The sequence below is a fragment of the Neovison vison genome, chromosome 13 (genome assembly GCF_020171115.1).
Source record: "Neovison vison isolate M4711 chromosome 13, ASM_NN_V1, whole genome shotgun sequence".
Lineage (NCBI taxonomy): Eukaryota > Metazoa > Chordata > Mammalia > Carnivora > Mustelidae > Neogale > Neogale vison.
In genome coordinates this window covers 30,316,966-30,337,989 of record NC_058103.1, presented here as the reverse complement: position 1 = coordinate 30,337,989, position 21,024 = coordinate 30,316,966, and the positions used below count along the sequence as shown (strand labels likewise).

General features: G+C 49.6%; 1 protein-coding gene across 2 annotated transcripts in view; it reads left to right on the top strand.

The window, feature by feature from the left end:
• The window catches only part of FBLN5 (fibulin 5), a 74,006-nt gene extending 61,875 nt beyond the window's left edge, over window positions 1–12,131 (top strand). For both annotated transcript variants that reach the window (XM_044230996.1, XM_044230995.1), the window contains exons 9-11: window positions 737–863; window positions 3,439–3,634; window positions 11,136–12,131. In XM_044230996.1, the coding sequence (XP_044086931.1) occupies window positions 737–863; window positions 3,439–3,634; window positions 11,136–11,297 (485 nt within the window). In that variant the 3' untranslated portion in view covers window positions 11,298–12,131. The remainder of the gene's footprint in view (window positions 1–736; window positions 864–3,438; window positions 3,635–11,135) is intronic.
• The last annotated feature ends 8,893 nt before the right edge of the window (window positions 12,132–21,024 follow it).

Here is a 21,024-nt window from a genome sequence, read left to right as displayed (position 1 = left end):
AATGCTCCAGACCCAACCAAGGCGTCACTCATGGACCTTGTGCCAGGCCTCCGGGAAGGTAGCCTAGTTAGTGTTTTTCTACTGACTCCCCAGAGAGCAGATGCCAGAGACTCACACGTCTGACTGCTGTGTGCCTCAGAGAATCAGGACCCCAGGCTGTGAAGCGGGTACATTTCCTCCAGATCGGCTGCTTGGGCTGATTCCCACTCCCATGGTCCACCCACTGGTGCCAGTGGAGAGGCTGGGAACTGAGCCACTAACCTATTCCAGCTCCTTGAACTTACCTTACCTGAACACCAAGCAAGAATTCTCTGTGGCAGTGCTGGACAATAGAAATATAAAGTTAGCTGCTAAATAGGAGCCCTATAGAAGTAAAAAAGAAAGAGGTGAAATTAATTTTCAGAATTTTTTTTCATGTAATACTTTTGCAATATTATCATTCCAACTTGTACTCCATGTAAAAACTGTTGATAAGATGCGGCATTCTTGTTTTGTACCACATGGGCAAGGTCTGTGTATCTTTTCCATGCACAGCTCATCTCACCTTGCACTGGCCACATTTCCCATGCTCAGTAGCCACCTGTGGCCGGTAGCTGTCACAGTGGAAGTGTAGTTGTGTAGTAAAGACCCAGCTGCACCCCCCCCATGCCTCCCCACCACACACACATACCTGGCCCAGGGCCAGCACCTGGGAAGCACCGTCCTGTTTCAGCCTCTTACCTACCCTGCATTTCAGATATCAATGAGTGTGAGCATGGAAACCACACGTGTAACCTGCAGCAGACTTGCTACAATTTGCAGGGGGGCTTCAAGTGCATTGACCCCATCCGCTGCGAGGAGCCTTATCTTCGGATCAGTGATAAGTAAGTCATTTGAGAAATGGGCGCATGAGGGAGGGGTCTGGTTCAGGAGGCTGCCAGGGTGGCGGAGAGGACAGTGCCCCGGCCTGGCCTGTTGGCTACCCCTTGCCCCCACACACAGAGATACATCTGCCCTCCCTTCTTGCAGTGCCACATTTACCGCCCTGAGCAACACCCATTCCTTGCCCTGGAGATAAAGGGATGAATCAGACCCATCGGTCTTGTCCTCTAGGAAGGAATGCAGCATCTAAGAGCCATTTGTGGCTTACCAGGGTGCTTCCTGCTCTGAACAAAATCTGGTAAAAGAGGATGAAGCCGAGGCAGGCGGAGGGTCCATCATTGCAGACAGCTTCCCTCCATGCTATGAGCTGTGCTTCCAGCAACGTTTTGGCTTCTGGTTCCAGGACCCTTCGGGACAGAACACAGAGTTGGCTGCTCTCCCTGATCCCATGGCTGGTTCTCCCCGGGAACCGCAGGGCTGCCCTTGTCTGTGGCCAGGGACTGACCCGGTTCAAGGCACAGCACTGAGCAAGTGTGGCTGGGGACATCGGTGACATGCTGCTGAAAGCTGCCTGCCTCCAGGACCCATTCCTCCTGACTCCAGCCACCCCCTTCCAGCCTGTGCCCTTGTCCATGTTCCATGTGTCCTGTGCTCCTAGCAACCCAAACGGGACTTGCCCTCACCTTTACCCATGCCCTGGAGCATCCAGCCTCCCAAGTTTCACGCACCCGCTTCCGCCATATGGAAGGCATCCCTCCCGCCGCTGCGTAGACAGATTGGCCCGTCTTTCAGATCTTAGCTGCGGTACCCCCGCCCCTAGCTGTTTGTGAGCCTCTTCAGCTGCCCTTCATCATCAGGCCCGCCTCCAGACTTCTTAATTTAGGAAGCAAGTCTTGTCTGTGGGACACGTGACATTCCAAGGGGCCATTTGGGCACCAGGGACATTTTGGCTTGGCTATTTTGATCAGCCTTGAAAAAACAAAACTTTCAAAATTATTTTTATGAGTTCCTTGATCCAGTGTTCGTCCAGCTCCTGGTACGTGGCAGACGCCTGTGCCGGGCACCATGGGGTTTTTTTGCCTTCATGATAGAGGAGGAGAAAGACATTAAGCAAATTGGCTTGTAAATGAAAACATAATCATAGATTGGGGTAGGGGCTACGAGCCAGAGGAATGGGAATTTATAGAAGGAATATGTAGGTTGGACTTGGTGTAGACTGGGGCGTCCAGAAGCTCCTCTGAGGAAATGGCATTTGGTCTGGGATGGGAAAATGAGTCAGTGGTGGCAGAGTGGGAGAGGAGAGGAAAAAGCGTGGGCCAGGCTTACCAGGTAGTGGAAGGCTGGCTATCTTTAGGAGATGGAGGAGGTCCGATTGCTGCTGCCTAGTGAGTGAAGAGGGCAGTGATCGGAGGGAAATTGACAGAAGCCAGGTCCCCTGGGTCTTACAGGCTGAAGTGGTGTTTAGTTTTTACTCACATTGCAAGGGTTGGCCATTGAAGAATCTTAAAGCAGGACGGAGGCAGAGTCTGGTTTTTTGACGACGGGCGCTCTGGCTGCCATGTAATGGTTTGAACGGGGAGGGACCTATTGGAAGGCCATCCTAGAGGTCCAGGAGAGACCAGACGGTGGCCTGAACAACAGCGTTGTGATAAAGGGGATGGTGAAGGGTGGCTGGACCTGGACTGTATTCTGGAGATAGACCCAACCAATGTTTTGAAGAGAGAGCAGAAGTTTAGGGAAAGCCCCAGAAACAAGACAAGGCCGACGCCCAGTTCTGCCCATCAAGGCACCGCACCTAGAGTTGTTCACCTGTTGTGAACTCTCACCCCTAGGGGGAGTCTCAGGGATGCGGTGAGAGATTGGGGTGGTTAGGGAGACATCAAGCGGCCTCTACAACAGGACTTTCTTGGAAAAGGGAGTCAATGGTTTTGTGTTATGAAATGCTGTTACTAGTAAAGATATTTGTGTCCATGATTTATTTCTCCCATGAGAACAGGAACTATTTGAGGTCAGGATCTTATTGATCCTTGCAATTCCAAGGGTCTAACATTGTGTCTTCTAGTGAGTTTAGTGAGTTCTAAGCTCTCGTTTATCAAACAAAAAGATGAAGGGAGGTTCTCTACAGGCCGTGCGAAGTGCTACAGAGAACGCCCATGGGCCACCGAGTTCCTGTCCATCTCATGTGATTTCTCACTTTTAGAATTTCTTCATGAGTATGTACGTCTGGGGAAGTAAAGGGCGACACGACCAGCGACGCCTTTTGCCAAATAAATACATGAAAATATAAAGTGCGTCAGAGAAGGTGCTGGTATTCTTCAGACCAGACATCTAAGGCTTACCCTCTAGTAGCAGGAATATCTGAGTGGTCAGAATAGGCCATTCTCTAGGAAACAGAGAGCTCACCTGCATCCTGGTGAGTTTGTAGACGAGACCCAGGGACCAAGAGGACCTACAGTTATAGCATTCAGATGTTAGAAGTGGGGTGGCCTCCTTTTCAGTGTTTGAAGGGAGGAGGTAGGCACAAAGAACATCTGGAAAAGACTTACCGCATTCTCGCATGATTTCCCTTCCCAACAGCCGCTGCATGTGTCCTGCTGAGAATCCTGGCTGCAGAGACCAGCCCTTTACCATCCTGTACCGGGATATGGACGTGGTATCAGGACGCTCGGTTCCCGCTGACATCTTCCAAATGCAAGCCACGACCCGCTACCCTGGGGCTTATTACATTTTCCAGATCAAGTCTGGGAACGAGGGCAGAGAATTCTATATGCGGGTAAGAGGGGCTGGTCACCATCTTTAACAAGGCTCATGTTGTTAACCTCCCCTTCTCTCCCCTCTGCTGGGCTTCTGGAAACAGGTCTGAGAGCAGCTGGGAGGGGTGAGTGTGAAGGGAGAAGAGGGAAGCGGGTGGGAGTCAATACTTCGAGGTTCTGATTCCTGTGACTTTCTGAGCAGCCTTGTGAATACTGCTTCTCTTTTATGAGTCTCTGGATCCTCATTGTCTGCTGTCATGGGAAGTTAGGCCTAGGTACAATCCTATGTCCTGCCTGGAGGAGGCACTCCCATATCCTGTTATCCATCTGCTCATTTGACAAGTATTTATTGCCTACTGCGTGCTTCCAGAAACCGAGGCTAGGCTAGTGAACAAAACACTGCCCTTGTGCCGCTTCCATCGCAGCAAATGTAAAGGCTTGCCTCACAGAAGCCGTCCAACAAAGTCGGACGTGGTGGCTCTTTTCAATTTAAATGAATTAAAATGAAATGAAATGAAAAATTAGGGTCTTCCCTGGCACTAGCACATTTCAAGGGCTGCGTAGTAACCTGTGGCTGCTGTGTCAGCCCCGATAAAGAACATTTCTGTCATCGTAGAAGTTTGACTGGATCGCACTGCCTTATTTGTATCAGGAACACATGTTAGAACACATGTCCTCAAATACATTTGCCTCTTTGTAAATTCCACACACAGACCCTCTGCCCCTACATTACGGAGTTTCCCTCCTGCCACCCTACGGGGGATGCACCTCTTCTGAGCGAGGTTTTTCACGTTTCGGTGTGAATCAGGGCACTTCTCCAAAGACCGGATTCCAGAGCCTCCTCTCTGGAGAAGCTCTTACAGAAGACGGTGGTTGAGGCCTAGTGTATCGGTTTCCTGTGGTTGCTGTGACAAGTTACCACAACTTTGTGGCTTAAGACAACAGATACTTATTTTCGCACGGTTCTGGGAGCCAAGAGCCTGGACTCACGTTCACTGAGCTGAAACCGAGATGTCCCAGAGCCCTGTTCCCTCCAGAGCTCTAGGGGAGAGGCCTTTCCTCGCTTCCTTCCGTTCTTGGCAGCGGCCTGGCCTGTATTTCTTGACTTGGGGCCGTGTCCCTTTAGTGTCTGCCTCGGCGGTTCCACTGCCTCTGGTTCTGTGTGTGTCAAGCCTCCTGGTCTCTCCTTGTCTCCTATGTGACTGGATTGAGGGCCTGCCCAGAGAATCCAGAGCCAAGATCCTTTGCTTAATCTCAGGCTGAGATCCCTTTTTCTTATAAAGTAATATTTAGGGGTTCTAGGGATCTATTTACAGGGCCTGAGATCTCTGGGGGCCACATTTCTGCCCCCTCTACCCAGGAATCAGCATTTCTAACAAATACAACATGGGGTCCTTCAGGGGCACTGTGGGAATCTATAGACCCATGGAAGCTTCTCCACTTTGAAGTGGGCGTATCTCAGGTCTCCACCTCCCTCTCCCTGCCTGCTGGCAAAATCCTCCAGTCTTTTCCCTCTGGACCTGGGATGATCTAAAAGTAGGGAAGTCTCAGAAGCAGCCGTTAGAACAGATTAGAAAAGGTCCCAGGGGCTGGCATCTTGCCTGTATGTGCACTATGTTTTTGGCAAGACCCTATCAGGACCTGGTCCCATGTAATAACCTGGTCCATGGGACCCAGCTTCTACAGTCCAGTGCAGTAGGGCCAGAGGCTTTGGGGGAAGATGTGGGGAGTTATCTGTAGAGGAGCTTCTGTAATAGGAGAGGGATAGAGCTGTATTTATGTCTGTCTTTTCTTCTCCGTCCAGCGGGAAACCCATATCCCATGAGCCGAGGCAGCCTTGCTGCCCGTGGGAGCATAAGCCTAGCCCCCTGGCATTCTCCAGTTTGGCCTCTCTCGTTTCTACAGACACAGCAGATCCCACCCATAGGGCATAAAGATGCCCGTTTGGGGGATTTAAAATACCATCAGTGAGACCTCTTGCCTCTTACCTCTTTTCCCCAAGCAGAAAAGAAGATCCTTAGAAGGTGACCTTGCCAGGACAAGAATTTACTCACTAGAATAGCACCTGCTAAAACCCTAGCATGTGGCTGACTTCTAAGAGGTACTCAGTGATGCAGGGGAAGCAGATTGTCCTACAGGTGGAGGAGGCGGGAGGGAGGACCCTTCCTGGAGGCTTCCTGTCAGACTCACATTGTCCCAGCCCCTGGGGGACCCTTGAAACTCACAAAGCTGAGCTGTATGCTTGTGCCCTCTCAGGACATTGGGAAGGGCCCTCATTCTTTAGTATTTATTCAGAAGAGGCTGTCAGGACTCCAAAGCTGAAGGAACTTGGGGACAGGGAGGTGGCTCCTGGTTTCTCTTTCTGGCTATGCCCGGGAAGAAAAAACAGGCTCTGCAGGGGGGCCCTGTGCAGCCATGGCTGTGGGGACAGGAAGACAGGAAGAAATCTGCCGGACAAGGCAGGCCTTCCACGCTCCCGTCTGTCCAAGCAGGCTGACCCGCTTCTCTAGCCTTTCACAACTCACCAGCTCTGTGACCTCAGGCACATTACCTAACCTCTCTAGGCCTCAATTTCCACATCTGTAAAGAGGGGGTAGTACTTACTTCAGGATTAGATGGGATCATCTACTCAGCCCAGTACCTGGAATACAGGGAAGCTGTTTCTATTAGGCCTGTAGGATGTGGCAGAGGTGAAACATTCAGGAATCTTTTTCTCACTTGCTGGCTCCAAACCTGTGCACACCTGGGCGCCATCTAGATTAATCCAGTGAGACTGGCAGGTGTTTTGAGTTACTGCTGAATCGTCTCCTTCTCCCATATCAAGTCCGAGCTAGTTTCAGTGGAAACCTGTCTCTCACTCAAGTGTAAAGTTTCCCCCCTTCCCCTGCTCAGGAGTGGGGCAGGGGTGGAGGGGTGGTAGGCCTCTGTGCCGGCTTCCTCTTCCCCTCCCCCCACTGACAGTGCTGCCTCTGGCTCCTTCTCCAGGGCCGGGGGTGCAGGGGGTGTTGCAGATGATGGGAGGGGAGCATTAGGGGGACGGGGTCTTGCTGGCTCATTGCCATTGTAAGCAGACCTTAGTGTGGTCCCCGGAACAGAGACCCGTGAGCGTGTGTCCTAAAGGGCTGTGCTAGGGAGAGATAAAACACAGAGCAGCCTCTTCTGATAAATGTGGCGCTTCCCAGGGATACTTTGTGGATTCTCTGGAGAGTTCCCTGAACACTTTGCACTTTGCCTTCTCTGGTGCTGGCAGTCGGGGTCCTCGATGGCCACTTGCCACCCCACACCTTCCCACCCTCTCTCTGGTGCCATGCCTCCCCCAGACTTTCTATGGGACGGTAATGTCTCAGCAGGCAGGTACACCAACAGGCAGCCCCTAGCAGCCCCTCACCCCACCATGGTTCCAGGTATCTGGGCTGTCACGTGTCAACTTCTCCAGGAGAGAGTCAGGCTCTGCTGTCCGCACTCTTAAACACCAGAGGACCCACATCCCAGAACGGTTCTCTTGAAACCCCCTCCGGCTTGAGGTGCAGGCCAGTAGGTTAAGGCAGCATGGTGGTGAGAACGGGAGAAACAGATTGGGCTGAGTGGCTGCTTTGCCAGCCATGGATCATGGCTACAGGAACTTTCCAAACAGCAGCAGCGGCAAATCCTATCTAGAGCTCCACACATGCCCTGCATGGCACCAACTGCTTCCCATATATCACACCTTTCATCCTTCCAACATCCTAGGACGTAGGGCCTGTGCAACTGTCCCAACTTACAGAGGCGAGCACCAACGCCCAGAGAGACTGAGGAACTTGCCCACAATCTCATAGCTAGGGAGCACCAGAGCGAGATTCGCAACATCAGGCAGGCGGGTATCAAAATGCACACGTACTCTTACATTTCTCTTTAGGATGTGGGGGTATTTCCCCCTCCTCTTCTAGCTTTGGGATTCAGCAGAAGTTGAGATAACCAGAAAAGTCTACTTTAACATCTAGTAAGAGTAGAAAGTGTTCAATAAGTGTTAGTTAGTTTGTATTGATAATGTTTCTTTTTATTAAGGTTGTATTTATTGACTTATTTATTTAGAGAGCGTGAGCGAGCGCACGTGGGGGAGGGGCAGAGGGAGGGGGAATCTCAAGCAGACTCCCTATTGAGCACGGAGCCCAGCTTGGGGCTCGAGCTCATGACTCTGAGATTATGACCCGAGCTGAAACCAAGAGTCAGACGCTGAACCCACAGCCACCCAGATGTCCCCCGCTCCCCACCCCCCCGCCCCTACAGTGTTGTATTTGGTGCGGCAGATGCTGCTTCTGTTGTCAGGAGGCTGTGAGTGCCTGGGCCGTGGAGCTGTTGGTAGCACCGCCCACGGGACTGGAGCATCATGTGGGGGGGGGGGCTTGAGGGCCATTTAGGCTTTCCCCCGCCCCAAGATTTGCTGAGTGTGTTACACGCCCAGAGGCACACACAGGCACATGTACACACATGCATACCCAACTGCCCCTTTCTCGAGCACTGTTGGCAGCCTGTCTCACTCGGAGCCCTAGACAGAGGACTGGTGATTGGCCTTGGCCAGGTGCCTGGGGGACACAGTTAGGGCCAGAAGAAGGAGCATGGCCATTAAGTAAGTTCAGACTGGGCCAGAGCACGTTTCCTCCGTGACACGTGCAGATGGGGTGGCAGGTCCCCGGGAGGCTGACTTGCTTGCTTGAGTCAGACTGGGCCGTCCTGCAGGTTGATTCAGAACAGACCCGAGCGTGCGTGAGAGTGAGGCCAAGAAGACGCACATCCGGTGGGCATTTGCCGCCTGTGGTCGCTGCGGTCGGCCACCGTCGTCCCTTCTTCCTGCATGAACATAAATTCAGCAGCATGTCCTATGCGGCTTTGAGTCACGCACTGAGACTCCAGGAGCAAACAGGATACGGCCTCTGCCCCTGAGGAGCCACTCTGGTGGGGACGCACAACCAGGCCAACATTTACAGTGTGAAGTGGGGATTCCTCCGTAGAGCCGGTGCGGCGGAAAGGTCAGGAGATGGGGAGGTCCTGAGACCTTATCACGGAGGGTGGTAGTTACGCCAGGATTGGTCAGACACTGCAGTGTCATAGGCTACTTCGGTGACCTTCTGTAGTGTACTTAACCTACTTATATTGTAGGGTCATGAGGATTAAATAAGAGATGTAGGAAAGGTCATAGCCAAATGCTAGGGATCAGAACTGCCCCTGCCTTCATCAGCATCACTTCACACTAATGACTGTGAAGCCTGCCAAAGACCCGGGGTTTTGGGAGGCTTCTTTCGTCAATGCCCTGACTAAGCCCTAGAAGCCTAATGAGTAGTGGAGACAGCTGTCCTCAGCTTCCCTGACAGCTGCTTGAGTCCTCCCGTGGGCTTGTGGGCAGACCTTTCTCAGGCTGCTGCAGAGCTGGCCCCGGTGGACCTCAGACCCGGTGACCCCAGGGTTCCTTCCAGGGGGGAGAGGCAGTGACCCTCCGACACCTCTACCAGGAAAGCCCAAGTGAACGACTTGGAAGTTCCCAGTCGTTCCAGTGCCCTGTCCCCTCCCAAACCTTGGGTTCTGCAGTTCTCCCTCCTGAGGGCTGCCCACAGCTCTAGGTCTTCAACCCTTGGCCTTTGTTCATGCAAACAGTGAATGCTGGGGAGGTATTTGTATATGTAAATGCCGTGGGCATTTCCCTGTGTGGCTGTCCTTTCTGAAAGGCTGGCCTGGTGCTCTGAGGTTTTGCAAGAGTCGACAAGGAAGTCCGAGTGAGCCTTTGTAAGGAGGTGCCAACTGCGCCGATGCTGACGGGAACAGAGGGTGCGGATGCCAAGAGGAAATTGCATGGGTGTCAGGCCATTGATAGCCCAGGGAACGGGGGAGGTCCCAGTGCCTGGCCAGCACCTACCTGTCTGCCCCGCCCTTGTCATATTTGTGGCGGCTCTTGGGGATGTTGGATCTTTATGGGGAGTCCTCCCTTTATGGAGACAGATAAAACACTTGCTATGCTTTCAGCAAGCCAGGCTTCTTGATTTTGCAAGCCTGGTGCTTTCAGTTTCTGGGCCCTGCGCTGGGCTCTGCAGCTTCTAGAAATGATAGTGGTGCAACATCTCCTTATTCTCGCACACTATGTCCTCTTCAGGAGCCCACTCTCTGGCCACGGCACAGACCTGTGAGCATCTGTCCTGAAGGACAGTTCCAGGGAGAAGAAGTAAAACACACAGCAGTCTCTTCTGATAATTGTTGTGCAGTGGGAAAGGCCTGGGATTGGGGGTCAGACAGCAGCTCTGCCCCTACTAGGCAGGTGACCCTAGGTAGAGGCTTGACCTCACTGTGCCCTGGTTTGCTTATTCAGAAAACGGGGAAATAAAGAGACATACCTTTAGTACAATAGTCAGCATCCCCAGATTGGGTCTTGTGCTTCTAGATCAACACCTCTCTCTCTCTTTATTTTTAAGGTTTTATGTGTTTATTTGTTAGAGAGCGTGCACGTACAAGCAGGGGGAACGGCAGGCAGAGGGAGAAGCAGGCTCCCTGCTGAGCTTCTCAAAAGTCTTAGAGCAAGATTCAGTGGAGGAGAAGAGCTCACATGAAATCATTAGGGTCCTAGCACTAGGGTCACAGGGTGGTGAGGCTGGAGGGTCCCACAGGGTGTCTAATGGGAGCTCCCGCAGAGGCTGCTTGTCGGAACCACCCGGAGGCCTGTAAACAATTTATTCTCTCCCCCAGCATCATCCAAACGTCCATTTGAGCAGAAAATCTTGGAATGGGTCCCTGGAATTGTTAGTTTAGGAAAAAATGTCCTAGGTGCTTTGGAGGCTATTTGCTTGAGAACTCCTGATCTGGTACAAACCCTCACTGGAGAGCTGAGCCCCAGAGCAAGGGAGTGACAGCCCTGTGGCACCGCGCAGTTAGTTCTGTCCATTCCTGATTATTTCATTCAAGAGAATATTTAATGAGGTCCTACTGTGTGCTGGGCACCAGGTGGGGTTCTGGGGGAGGACAGCATTGAAAAATCTGATCCTAGTCCTAGCTCTTACACAGCTCACGGTCCGGTAGGGACTTAGACCTGCGACATAGACCAGTTAGGGCAGATGGTGATGCACGGTGCTCAGTACTCTCCACCGTAAGGTGGACTGGGCACAGTGGCAGAGGGTCCCAGGATGACCTGAATTAGGCTGGGGGACATGGAGAAGGGTCCTCTGAGGGAGTGACAGTTTGGATGGGTCCTGGAGGGTTAGCAGGAAAAAGCCAGGTGGGACGTGGGCAAAGCCAAGGGAAGAGGGCAGCACCAAGAGGCTCCAGTTTGACCCAGTGCTGTACAGGGAGAGCCCCGGGTGGGCCTGCAGAGGTGGGCTGCTGCCGGACCACCTGGCCCTCTGCTTTGGTGATTGCACGAGAGCCCCCCCAGCCCCACCGCCAAACCGACAGCTTTCCCCAACCTTCTCTCATGTTGCTTGACTGCTTCTGGGGTCCCGCTCACCTGCCCCCTCACGTCAGCCAGGCCTTATCTAACTACTACCCTGGTTCTGTCCTCCGCAGCAAACGGGTCCCATCAGTGCCACCCTGGTGATGACCCGCCCCATCAAAGGGCCCCGGGACATCCAACTGGACTTGGAAATGATCACCGTCAACACCGTCATCAACTTCAGGGGCAGCTCCGTGATCCGACTGCGGATATACGTGTCCCAGTACCCGTTCTGAGCCCCGGGCTGGGGGGCCGCTGACACTGCCTCTCAGTAGCACCAAGGGACAGGAGAAGAGAAGAAACGAGAGGGAGAGTCAAGTGGGACAGATGTTACGCTTTTCTTGCTGACCGTCTCCGAGGAGTCGGCCCCGATGCCCTGACGCCGCCCGTATCACGGTAGACCCATCACTCTGAAGGACATGCTTCCCCCAGTTCTTACGACGCAGTTATCGGAAAGTATTATTGGCACGCTGACCTGAGATCGACGGTGATTTTCCAAGGCCTTCAGTTTCTTTCCATATTTTTTGAAGGAAATAGATGAGGCTCGCTGGGGTCTGAGTCCATGTTCAAAGACTGTGAACAGCTTCCTGTCACCTCTTCCAGGCCTTCTTTCTGTCCCTCGCTAATCGCTTCTTTGCTGAGGCCCCCAGAGCTCACTGGGCCCCTGGCTGTAGCTAGTTTGCTTCTTGTATCCACAGAGAAGGCTACGGAAAGAAACCCCAGCAGGATCTAAGGGTTTTTAAAGAGTCTATTTCAAAACCATGTGTGGCATTTTCAGCCATCAAAGAAGTTTTCGTTGTCCTTAAATTTGTATAACTGTTTAATAATCCCTTCCTGTGCATTTTGAGTACTTAAAAAAAAAAAAAAGGTGGTAAGATTTCTTAAAAAGGCCTTAAGACACATGTAATGTTCTGACTTCCCAAACCCAGTCTCCTTTCCATTTTACCCCGGTGTTTTCTTTGAGGACCCCTTGATCTAGTCTTGATCTTGATCTTGATCTTGTCTCTAGAATTTTTACCCAACTGGGTTGGAAAGCAGAGGTCTCTAAACTGATTAAATATTTGAAGAGATCTTGTGTTTGGTTCACTTTAACTATCGTGGATAATTGAGCATTTGGGGTTGGTTCTAGTTCTCTTGAAACCTGTTTATTGCGCACTGACTTGAACACTCCCCGGAGAGGTGGAGAGGCTGATCATCCCATAAGACTCAGGTCCGTGAAGGCGAGTTGGGAGTGGGGCAGGGGAAATGGCGGTGGGGGAGGGTAGGAGCTAGCATCAACCTGAATCCTCTTTCATTCCATTAGAAAACAACTAACGATCCCTCCGGGCATGTAGATTATTTCCAGGTACCCTTCCAGAACACAAGTGTATTCACGTTACTTTGAACCAGTGGTCCTCAACCCTGACCGTGTAGAAGGATAACTCGTGGAGCATCTAAGGAAAAAAACCCCTGATTTCTTGGGCTTTGCCCCCGGAGATTCTAAATTAGTTGTTTTTTGGTTGGGCCCAGGCCTTGGGACTTTTAAAAATTCTGGTAAATAGCTAGAGTTCAGAGTGCACGGTTATAAACCCCGTAATGCGAGGTTGCGGGGGGCAGATGTGGCCCCGACGTGGTCACCTTGCCCTCAGCATCTTTTCAGTTATATGCAGGGTTCGTCCTCCTTTTTCTGATCAGGGACTCTGGATTTCCTTCTAGACCCAGAACCCCAGGCAGGAGCAACAAGAGTCAACAGTGCAAGTTGACTTCACTTGGACCCACCACGGCTGGGTCTTCAAGGGCGGGGAAGAGCATCTTGGCTCCCTTGCAACCAGACGGCATTTCTTGCACCCGTACCACACACCTGACTTTGTTGTCGGCTGTGATTCTTTATTCTCTAACTACAGCGAAGCGCATCCAAGCCATTTCCCATCGGGCAGTCGAGTTTCAAGGGATGTTATTAACAACATCAACAACAAATGGCTCAGAATGCCTCGGCTTCGTAGCTTGGAAGGGTAAGGACAGTTTCCTACAGGTTTGGCAGCACCGGGGGCCCCAGCCCAGCTCTCTGCAGAGCAAAGAGCAGGAAGTGGCTGTGAGCCTGGGGCTCCCTTCGCGTGGGAGGCTTGGGCGTCAGGGATCGGTGTGCAGTTCTGGAATGCTGATGGTTTATGTGAGCTCGGCACCGGGCAGCTCTGAATTTCTGACTTCAGTTCAACCCAGCACAAGGGTAAGGTTTCCTTTAATGTTAGGAATGGAAGGAAGGGAGGCTCTGTCTCGGTGATTTGAGGACCCATCGGTTTCAGAGGTGCCACATTTGGAACCAGACCTGAGTCTCTGGGGCTCGCTTTTTATTTGCCCATGTCAAAATGTGGCTTCCTGCTTCTAAGGGAAAAAACGCATGGAGAGACTCATAAACGCAGGCTCAAAGGGTTCCTTGGACCTTAGATCGCTCTTTCCAAACATGGTCTGATGAGTTCAGTGTAAATGAATCAGAAGCATGTGGGATCAATTTACCTAAAAATACGCTGGGGCCTAAAAAAATTAAGGGAAAAATGCCCTGGGGCAAAGCGTATATCGTAAGGCCAAACCCAGAACATTTGGGAAACAGGTATAGAGGCTCCCAGGACCCCTTGGGAAATCGTATTTTCACAAGACTGGGGCTAAGCTTGCTCTCTGAGCCCCAGCCTCGAACCTCCCCAGAATCTGATGGGGCTGGCGGTTCCTTTGGGCTCAGATACCTGGGCTCTTAGAGCCGGGTTTTGGCGGCTTTGCCTCCTCCTCGAGCTGGGCTGAGAGCCCGTCATATAAACCCTACTGCTCCATCAGGTCCTGAAGAATGAAGGGTTCTCTGGTAGAAGGGGCACTGGATTAAGAGCTGGGACGCCTCCAAAGTCCTTGTGTTACCTCCTAATCTTCTGGGTTCACCATGGATGAAAACTTTCATTCAGCTGCCTCTCAGGCTAAAGCTTTGTGATTCCTTGAAATGTACTTGGGGGATGGCAGCCAGCATTTCCATTAAACTGCAGTTTTAGAGTTTCATAGGGGTGTGCCAATCATAATATTGTCTAATTGGCATAGAATCCATCTACCTGTTGCCTCTCAGACCCGGGTAATGGACTCAGAAATTTTTTTAGGTAAACTGTCTTGGCCCTTAGGGTGTTATTTTTCCAGATGGTGAGAACATTTAAGTCGGTCTGATTACTTCATTTTCAGTGGTATAAACGTTGTTTTGTGGCCTGATTGTTTACTGTAATGTGCATACATTCTTCAGCGGGACGAGCCATGAGCCCAGAGAGAGACAGAACGACAAAGGAGCAGGTATCCATCCTCTACCCCGCTCTCAGTGCAGGAAGCCCTGTTTGCAGAAGGGTTTTGTCTTTCAAGGGGGACATGCTCTGGCTGAGCAACCACCACCCAGCTTTGGTACAGCCAGTTTCTGGCCTCAGAGAGATGAACAAGAGAGATACAGTCTGTGGATAAGACCGTTTCCCAAAGGGTTTACGTAGCCGGTGAGACCAAACTGAAATACCATGTGATCTGTGCCTTTTAGCATTGTGAACAAAGTGATTTTGGTCAGATTGTCATCATTATTAAGACCTATCTATTTCACATAACAGAAGTTCTTTCGCACATCTAGAGAAACCTATTTGAAATTTAGTATAAGATGCCTCTGCTTACAACTATGAAATGCATTGAAAGAACACAAAGTCAATGTTAGGTGAACATTTTCTTTCTTTTTGGTACACTTCATACTTTGAGAACTTTTTTAAAAAAGATTTTATTTATTTATTTACTCGCTTACTTAGAGCATGGGGTGGGGGGAGAGGAAGAAAGAGAATCTCAGGCAGACTCAGGGGCTGCGCCCGCAGCTTGACCCAAGTCTTGCCCTCAAGACCCTGAGATCACAACCTGAGCTGAAATCAAGTGTCAGATGAAAGACTAAGCCACCCAGGCGCCTCGAGACACTTCGTACTTTGTTTTTTGAGATTTTATTTACTTATTTGAGAGGGAGAATGAGCACGAGCAAGGTGAGTGGCAGAGGGAGACGCAGACTCCGTGCTGTGCAGGGAGCCCAGTGCAGGGGCTCAGTCCTGGGACCCCAGGCCAGGACTCCTGGATCAGGACTTTAGCCCAAGGTAAATGCTTACACTACTGAGCCATCCAGGTGCCCCAGCACACTTCGTACTTAAAAATGCAATGTTTTCTTTTCTAGACAAGGAAAAAAAGTGCAAACATTTGTTAAAGCTCATCATTATTTTGCAGCGGGCTGAGACTCATCAACCACAAACAGAGTTTTCCTTCTTATTGATATTTTTGTTTTCAGATTTCTTAGTGCCTTTACTTAACATGACCAATGTCTTCATTAGAATCTGTGTGCAATGGAAAGATTGAAGGAAAAACAAAAACCCTAGAGGCCTCAGGGCAAAGGCACAGAGAGGCAAGATTTATCACAGTTAGAATCTTTGATTTGCTAATGCTTCCTCATCGTGAATCTTTGCCGGCAGCCATCAGTGTAATAAACCATAGGGGTGAGATAACAGGTTTCAACCTGGGAATGATCTACTAAGTTGCCATTATTGGTGTCTTCTCATGAGGGGAATTACATGTTCATAGGCATTGACTAACAGAACTTTTAAAAAATTTTTTTTTCAGGAATTTGGGATATCCTTTTTTTTTTTTTTTTTTTTGTGGAAGATTTTATGTATTAGAGAGAGAGGGAGAAAACAAGCAGTTGGTGGGGGGCAGAGAAAGAGAGAGAGAGGATCCCAACCCAGGACCCTGAGATCATGACCTGAGCTGAAGGCAGACACCCAACCTACTGAACCACCCAGGAGCCCCAGAATTTGGGATATTCTTGAGCAATAATGTAAAATGAAGGTTGGAGTAAATTGTACATAGATGCAAACATCAAGGTCATCATGATGCCAATTTATTCAGAATAATTAATTAATTATGCCTGATTTAGGGCCAGAGAGTCATCAGATAGCTTGATATAATGTAAAAGTAGTTTTTGTAGGGGCACCTGAGTAGCTCAGGGGGTTAAGCCTCTGCCTTCAGCTCAAGTCATGATCTCAGGGTCCTGGGATCGAGCCCCAAATCGGTCTCTCTGCTTGGCAAGGAGCCTGCCTCCCCCTCTCTCTGCCTGCCACTCTGCCTACTTATGATCTCTCTCTGTCAAATAAATAAATAAAATATTTTTTTAAAAGTAGTTTTTGTTGGAGAGGATTGTTTTTGTTTCAACCTAGCCTTTTTTCTAATTCTTGCTGTCCACTCTTCTACAGAATGCACCTGATGTTGCAGAACTGCCATACGCCACAAGGTAGCAACTCTGCTTTAAAAACTCTAAAACAAGTGCCTTGAGTTCGTCTCTGTCTCAGTGTACAAACTGATGGAGGAAAGAGGTTAGGGTTCCACACTGATGGCCAAGAAAGAATCCTTGAGATGCAAAAAAGTGATTTTATTGAAGTCTTGGGACAGATTTTATTGAAGTCTTGGGACAGAACCTCTGGGCAAAAAAGTGATTTTATTGAAGTCTTGGGACAGAACCTCTGGGCAGAAAGAACTGCCCCGGGGTCATGAGGAGTGGCCCATTATATACTGGGAGGGGGTTAGGGAGGACTTCAGTCTCTAAGGAATTTTGGAAGCAAGGTTTCATTTATTACCATCTAATAAAACCTCGGTCATGAGATCCTTCAGATGTGTATGGGTGAGCCATATGCTTGGGGGGTTTAGAGAGAAAGGAAATTTCCAAAGGAATTTTTATAGGTGAAAGTTGACTTACAGGATTGGGGGCCGGGGTGGGGCTAGGATTGCCTTTTGCCCTTAGCAAAGTATTAACTAACATCAAGGCGGTTGAGTTCTGTGAGGCAGGTCACTTTGCCTGTTTCAAGGCCTTATCAATGGGCTGTAGGTGGTAAGGAAATTTAATAATTTTTCTTCTGCCTGTGTTTCCCACATCATGAACTATTTGTAACTTATCTGTAAAGAGGAGCATGGCTTGCCATCATGCTTGTGAAATAGAACATCCTCTGCTCTTAAAAATGTTACCCAAAAAGCCATCATGGTTGTGATGCCAGGCTGGGGCATTGGTAAATAACTCAGCTCTTTACTGTAACCTGTAGTCTTACGTTTTGGGTTTGTTTTATTTTTTTGTCTGGTTCCACACGGAAAAATACCCCACAGAGATTTCCACCCCAAACCTGGCATTGCCACACAGCATCTTGCTAGTCTTTCTGAAAAGCAGACCCACGCCTACTCCAATAACACTGCTGAATTTCAGTGTGCAGAGACACTCTTAAAATCATTATCTGCTTCTTCCAGGAAAAGCATGGTTCGTCCTGAGGATCTTTTCAGCTGAGAATTTATGCATATTTGGGGAGTGCTAGACGCCTTGCTTCCTGCTTTTTTGCCTGTTGGGGCTTTGGAATGGATTATCTTCTTAGGGCCCCTCCATCCGGGTTTTTAAAAATTCCACAGCATCATTTTTCTTCATACAAGCCAGGACTTCTCACAGGTGGGTGGTGAAGAGCTCCCAGGGATACTGTAAGGATTTGGGGGCAATAAGGCGCACAAAAAGGAGTGGGTTGCCTCATTTGGAGGACCATCTCTATTGAGGCAGTCCACAGAGAAGAGGTGGTTGCTCCTTCCAGCTAATTCTAAGCCAATGCTCTGCTGATACTCGCCTAATAAATACTGTATTCTTCAAGGCATTCCCTGCATCTTGGGAAACTGCTTCAAGGCTGCTCTCCTTAATTTTCACCGGGTTTCACTCAGCTCTTTAGCAACCTGCTGAAGGCTGAGGTAGGAAGGAAGGGGTGGAGTGTGGATATGGAGCTGGTGGCTTCCTTCTTCCTCTGGAGGTTCAACCCCACTTCCTTGCTGTTCTTCTGAGCGAGGTCATGGGCTCGGGGGCAGGAGTTCTTTACCCTTCAGCTCTCTCTTCCCACTTGTTCCCCGTCCTCTCTTCTTTTTCCTTTTCCCTTCTCTGACTCGTCCCTCCACCCCCATCCTTGGATCTCCATCTCAAAGTCGGAAAGAGGGGATCAAGGCTAGGTCCCATCCAGTGATAGCCCAGCGGGGTCTGAGGGGCAAAGTACAGCTCTTCCAGCTCCTCTTGTCTTCTCTTCCCAGCACCCAGAGCTTCTCCCCAGGCTCCAGAACACCCCTTCCTGAATAGAGCCAGGAGTCAGTGTTTTCTTCTTCTTCTCCTTCTCCTTCTCCCTCTTCCTCTCTATCTCCTCCTCCTTTCTTCTTCCTTCTTCTTTCTTCCTCCTTCTTCTTCTTCCTTCTTCCTTCTTCTTCCTTCTCTTCCTCCTCCTCCTTCTCCTGCTGTCACTGCACAAAAAAGAAATTGTCTTCATCTGGTGATCCAACCTGGGCTTCCTGTGGTTGTCCTTCATGACAATACCTTCTCAGGGTTCCTTCTGATCTCCAGGCTGTCCCTTCTAGGATCAGTTTCCTTCATTCCAACATCCCCTGTCCAGGAGCGAGGCTATCTCGCACTCACTCCCACAAATACATTAAAAAAAAAAATCTTTCTAGCCCTCTCTTTGTCTTTTGGCATCTAGTGGCTAGACATGGTGCCTAGATTCTTCATGTAATCTGGAGCAGAAAGCCTGGGAAAAACCAGACTCTCTTTAAATACAGGATAGAGCACAGTTTCCAGGCAACAGCCCTCCCCTTTCTTTGTAAAATGTAGTTTAGCACTCCTTACAGATTCATAGATTACAGAATGTAATCTATCCCAAAATGGTACATAGCATGGCTTTTTTGTTTGTTTCTGTATTTTTATTTTATTATTTTTTAAAAATTTTCAGAGGTAGACTTTAATGATTCACCCAGTTGCACATAATACCCAGTGTTCATGACATCACGTGCCCTCCTTAGGTCCATCACCCAGTTACCCCATCCCTCTACCTCCTCCCTTCCAGCAAGCCTGTTTGTCCCCTAGAGTTAAAAGTCTCTTAGGGGTGCCTGGGGGGCTCAGTCGGTTAAGCGTCTGCCTTCAGTTCAGGTAATGATCCCAGGGTCCTGGGATGGAGCCCCGCGTCAGGCTCCCTGCTCAATGGGGAGTCTAATTCTCTTTGTCCCTCTGCCTCTCCCCTTGGCTCATGCTCTCCCCCTCTCTCTTTCTCAAATAAAATAAATTTAAAAAAATTTTTTTTAAAGAATCTCTTACAGTTTGCTTCCCTCTCTGTTTTCGTCTTATTTTTCCTTCCTTTCTCCTATGCTCATCTATTTTGTCTCTTCACACACATGTGAAATTTAAGAAACATAGTGTGGTTTTATGGGCAGTGGCCCTTAGTCTTTTTTAAAATTAATTATTTTATTAACATATAATGTATTATTTGCCCCAGGTCCTTCGGTCTTTTGAGTCTTTTGTATGTCCCGGCAACTGTCACCCATACATCAGTTTTTCACAGTGGAGTTGATATTTGGCTATGCCTTAAGGGATGACCAAGAATTCCTCAAGCATAGGAAGGGAAGGACTCTGAGCAGACCTGTGTGGTCAGAGCAGAGGATGAAGGGACGTGTGTATGGCAGGGGGTGATGGAAGTTGAGGCCAGATTATTTATGTTCCTTGTCATCGAATTGAGTCTGCACCTTGGTGTAAAGGCCAGCACCTCAGAGAACACAAGTCTGGGCAGGTGCTGAGCAGGGCTTTCAGATGGAAGAGTTCACTTGTTTCATAAACAGGGGACTCTGAATCTCCTTTTTTTTTTTTTTTTTAAGATTTTTAAATTTATTTGACAGAGAGAGAAAGATGACCAGTAGGCAGAGAGTCAGGCAGGGACGGGGAGAGGAGGAAGCAGGCTCCCCGCCGAACAGAGAGCCTGATTCGGGACTCGATCCCAGGACCCCGGGATCATGATCTGAACCGAAGGCAGCGACCCAATCCACTGAGCCACCCAGGTGCCCCCTGAATCTCTTCTTTAAAGATTCATAATTGACATTAGAAATTAGAGACTCTGAGAAGTCCTGCAATAAAAAGGAAGCACGTTTAATTTTGTATCAAAGTTCATCAAACTTATTTGCAAGGGCTATGTTTCCCCTGCTAGAACAACTGTCACCATCTCCTGGAACAATTTTCTTTAGAGTTTGGGCATTGCTGTGGTTTGCAGAGGGGAGCTGTGGTAGGGCTTCGTTTCCCTTGGTTTTGCTCTTTAATTAGGGAAGGGACCTGGTCTCATTTGTCGGAAGATCATTTTGGAAATGGTGTGTGGAGATGGGAGAGACAGAAGCCAAGAAAATTGTGGCAGTTGTTCACATGGGAGATCATTAACTCTACCCTGATCTTCCTAAAGAGTGAAGCTGACTAATTTTTTGTTTGAAACTCTTTTCTGACTTCCACTCTGCCCATGGGTTAAGGTTGAACATGCGACTATGGTTGACACAGCCTTGCATGGTCTGGTCCCTGCCTGCTTCTCCAGCTCCATCTCCCAGTGCTTGCCCCTCTTCTATAACCAATTCAGAAACAAACTCCCCCCCACCCCCGACCTGAAAGGCTTATATATTCTCTCCAGATGTCCTTGCTAGAGCTGTCCGCTTTGACATTTCTTCTCTTTACCTACCGGCAGATGCCTGTTCATCTATCAACATTCCCCTCAGTGGTCAGTTCATCTAGGAGATTCCCAGACCTATGCCTGGCACTCCAGCTGCCCCGCCATCCCACCCCCTCCTCCTGTGGACCCCAAATCACCCCTTCTGCATGACCTGCCTCTCCAAGGTTGTGATTACCACACTGAGATCTAAACTGCAAACTCCTTCAGGACATGACACCCTGTTCATTATTATAGACTGACGGGCTGGCACGGTGCCTGGCACAAAGTGTGTGGTCAGTGTCATGTGAGTAAATGTGAGCCTGGAAACTGGCAAGAGAAAATGGAGGAAAAAGAGGGAAAGGAGGGAAAATTCAAGAGAATTGGAGTAGATGGAATCCATAGGTCTTGGTGACGTACTGGGCGTGGAGGCTAGGGGAACCCT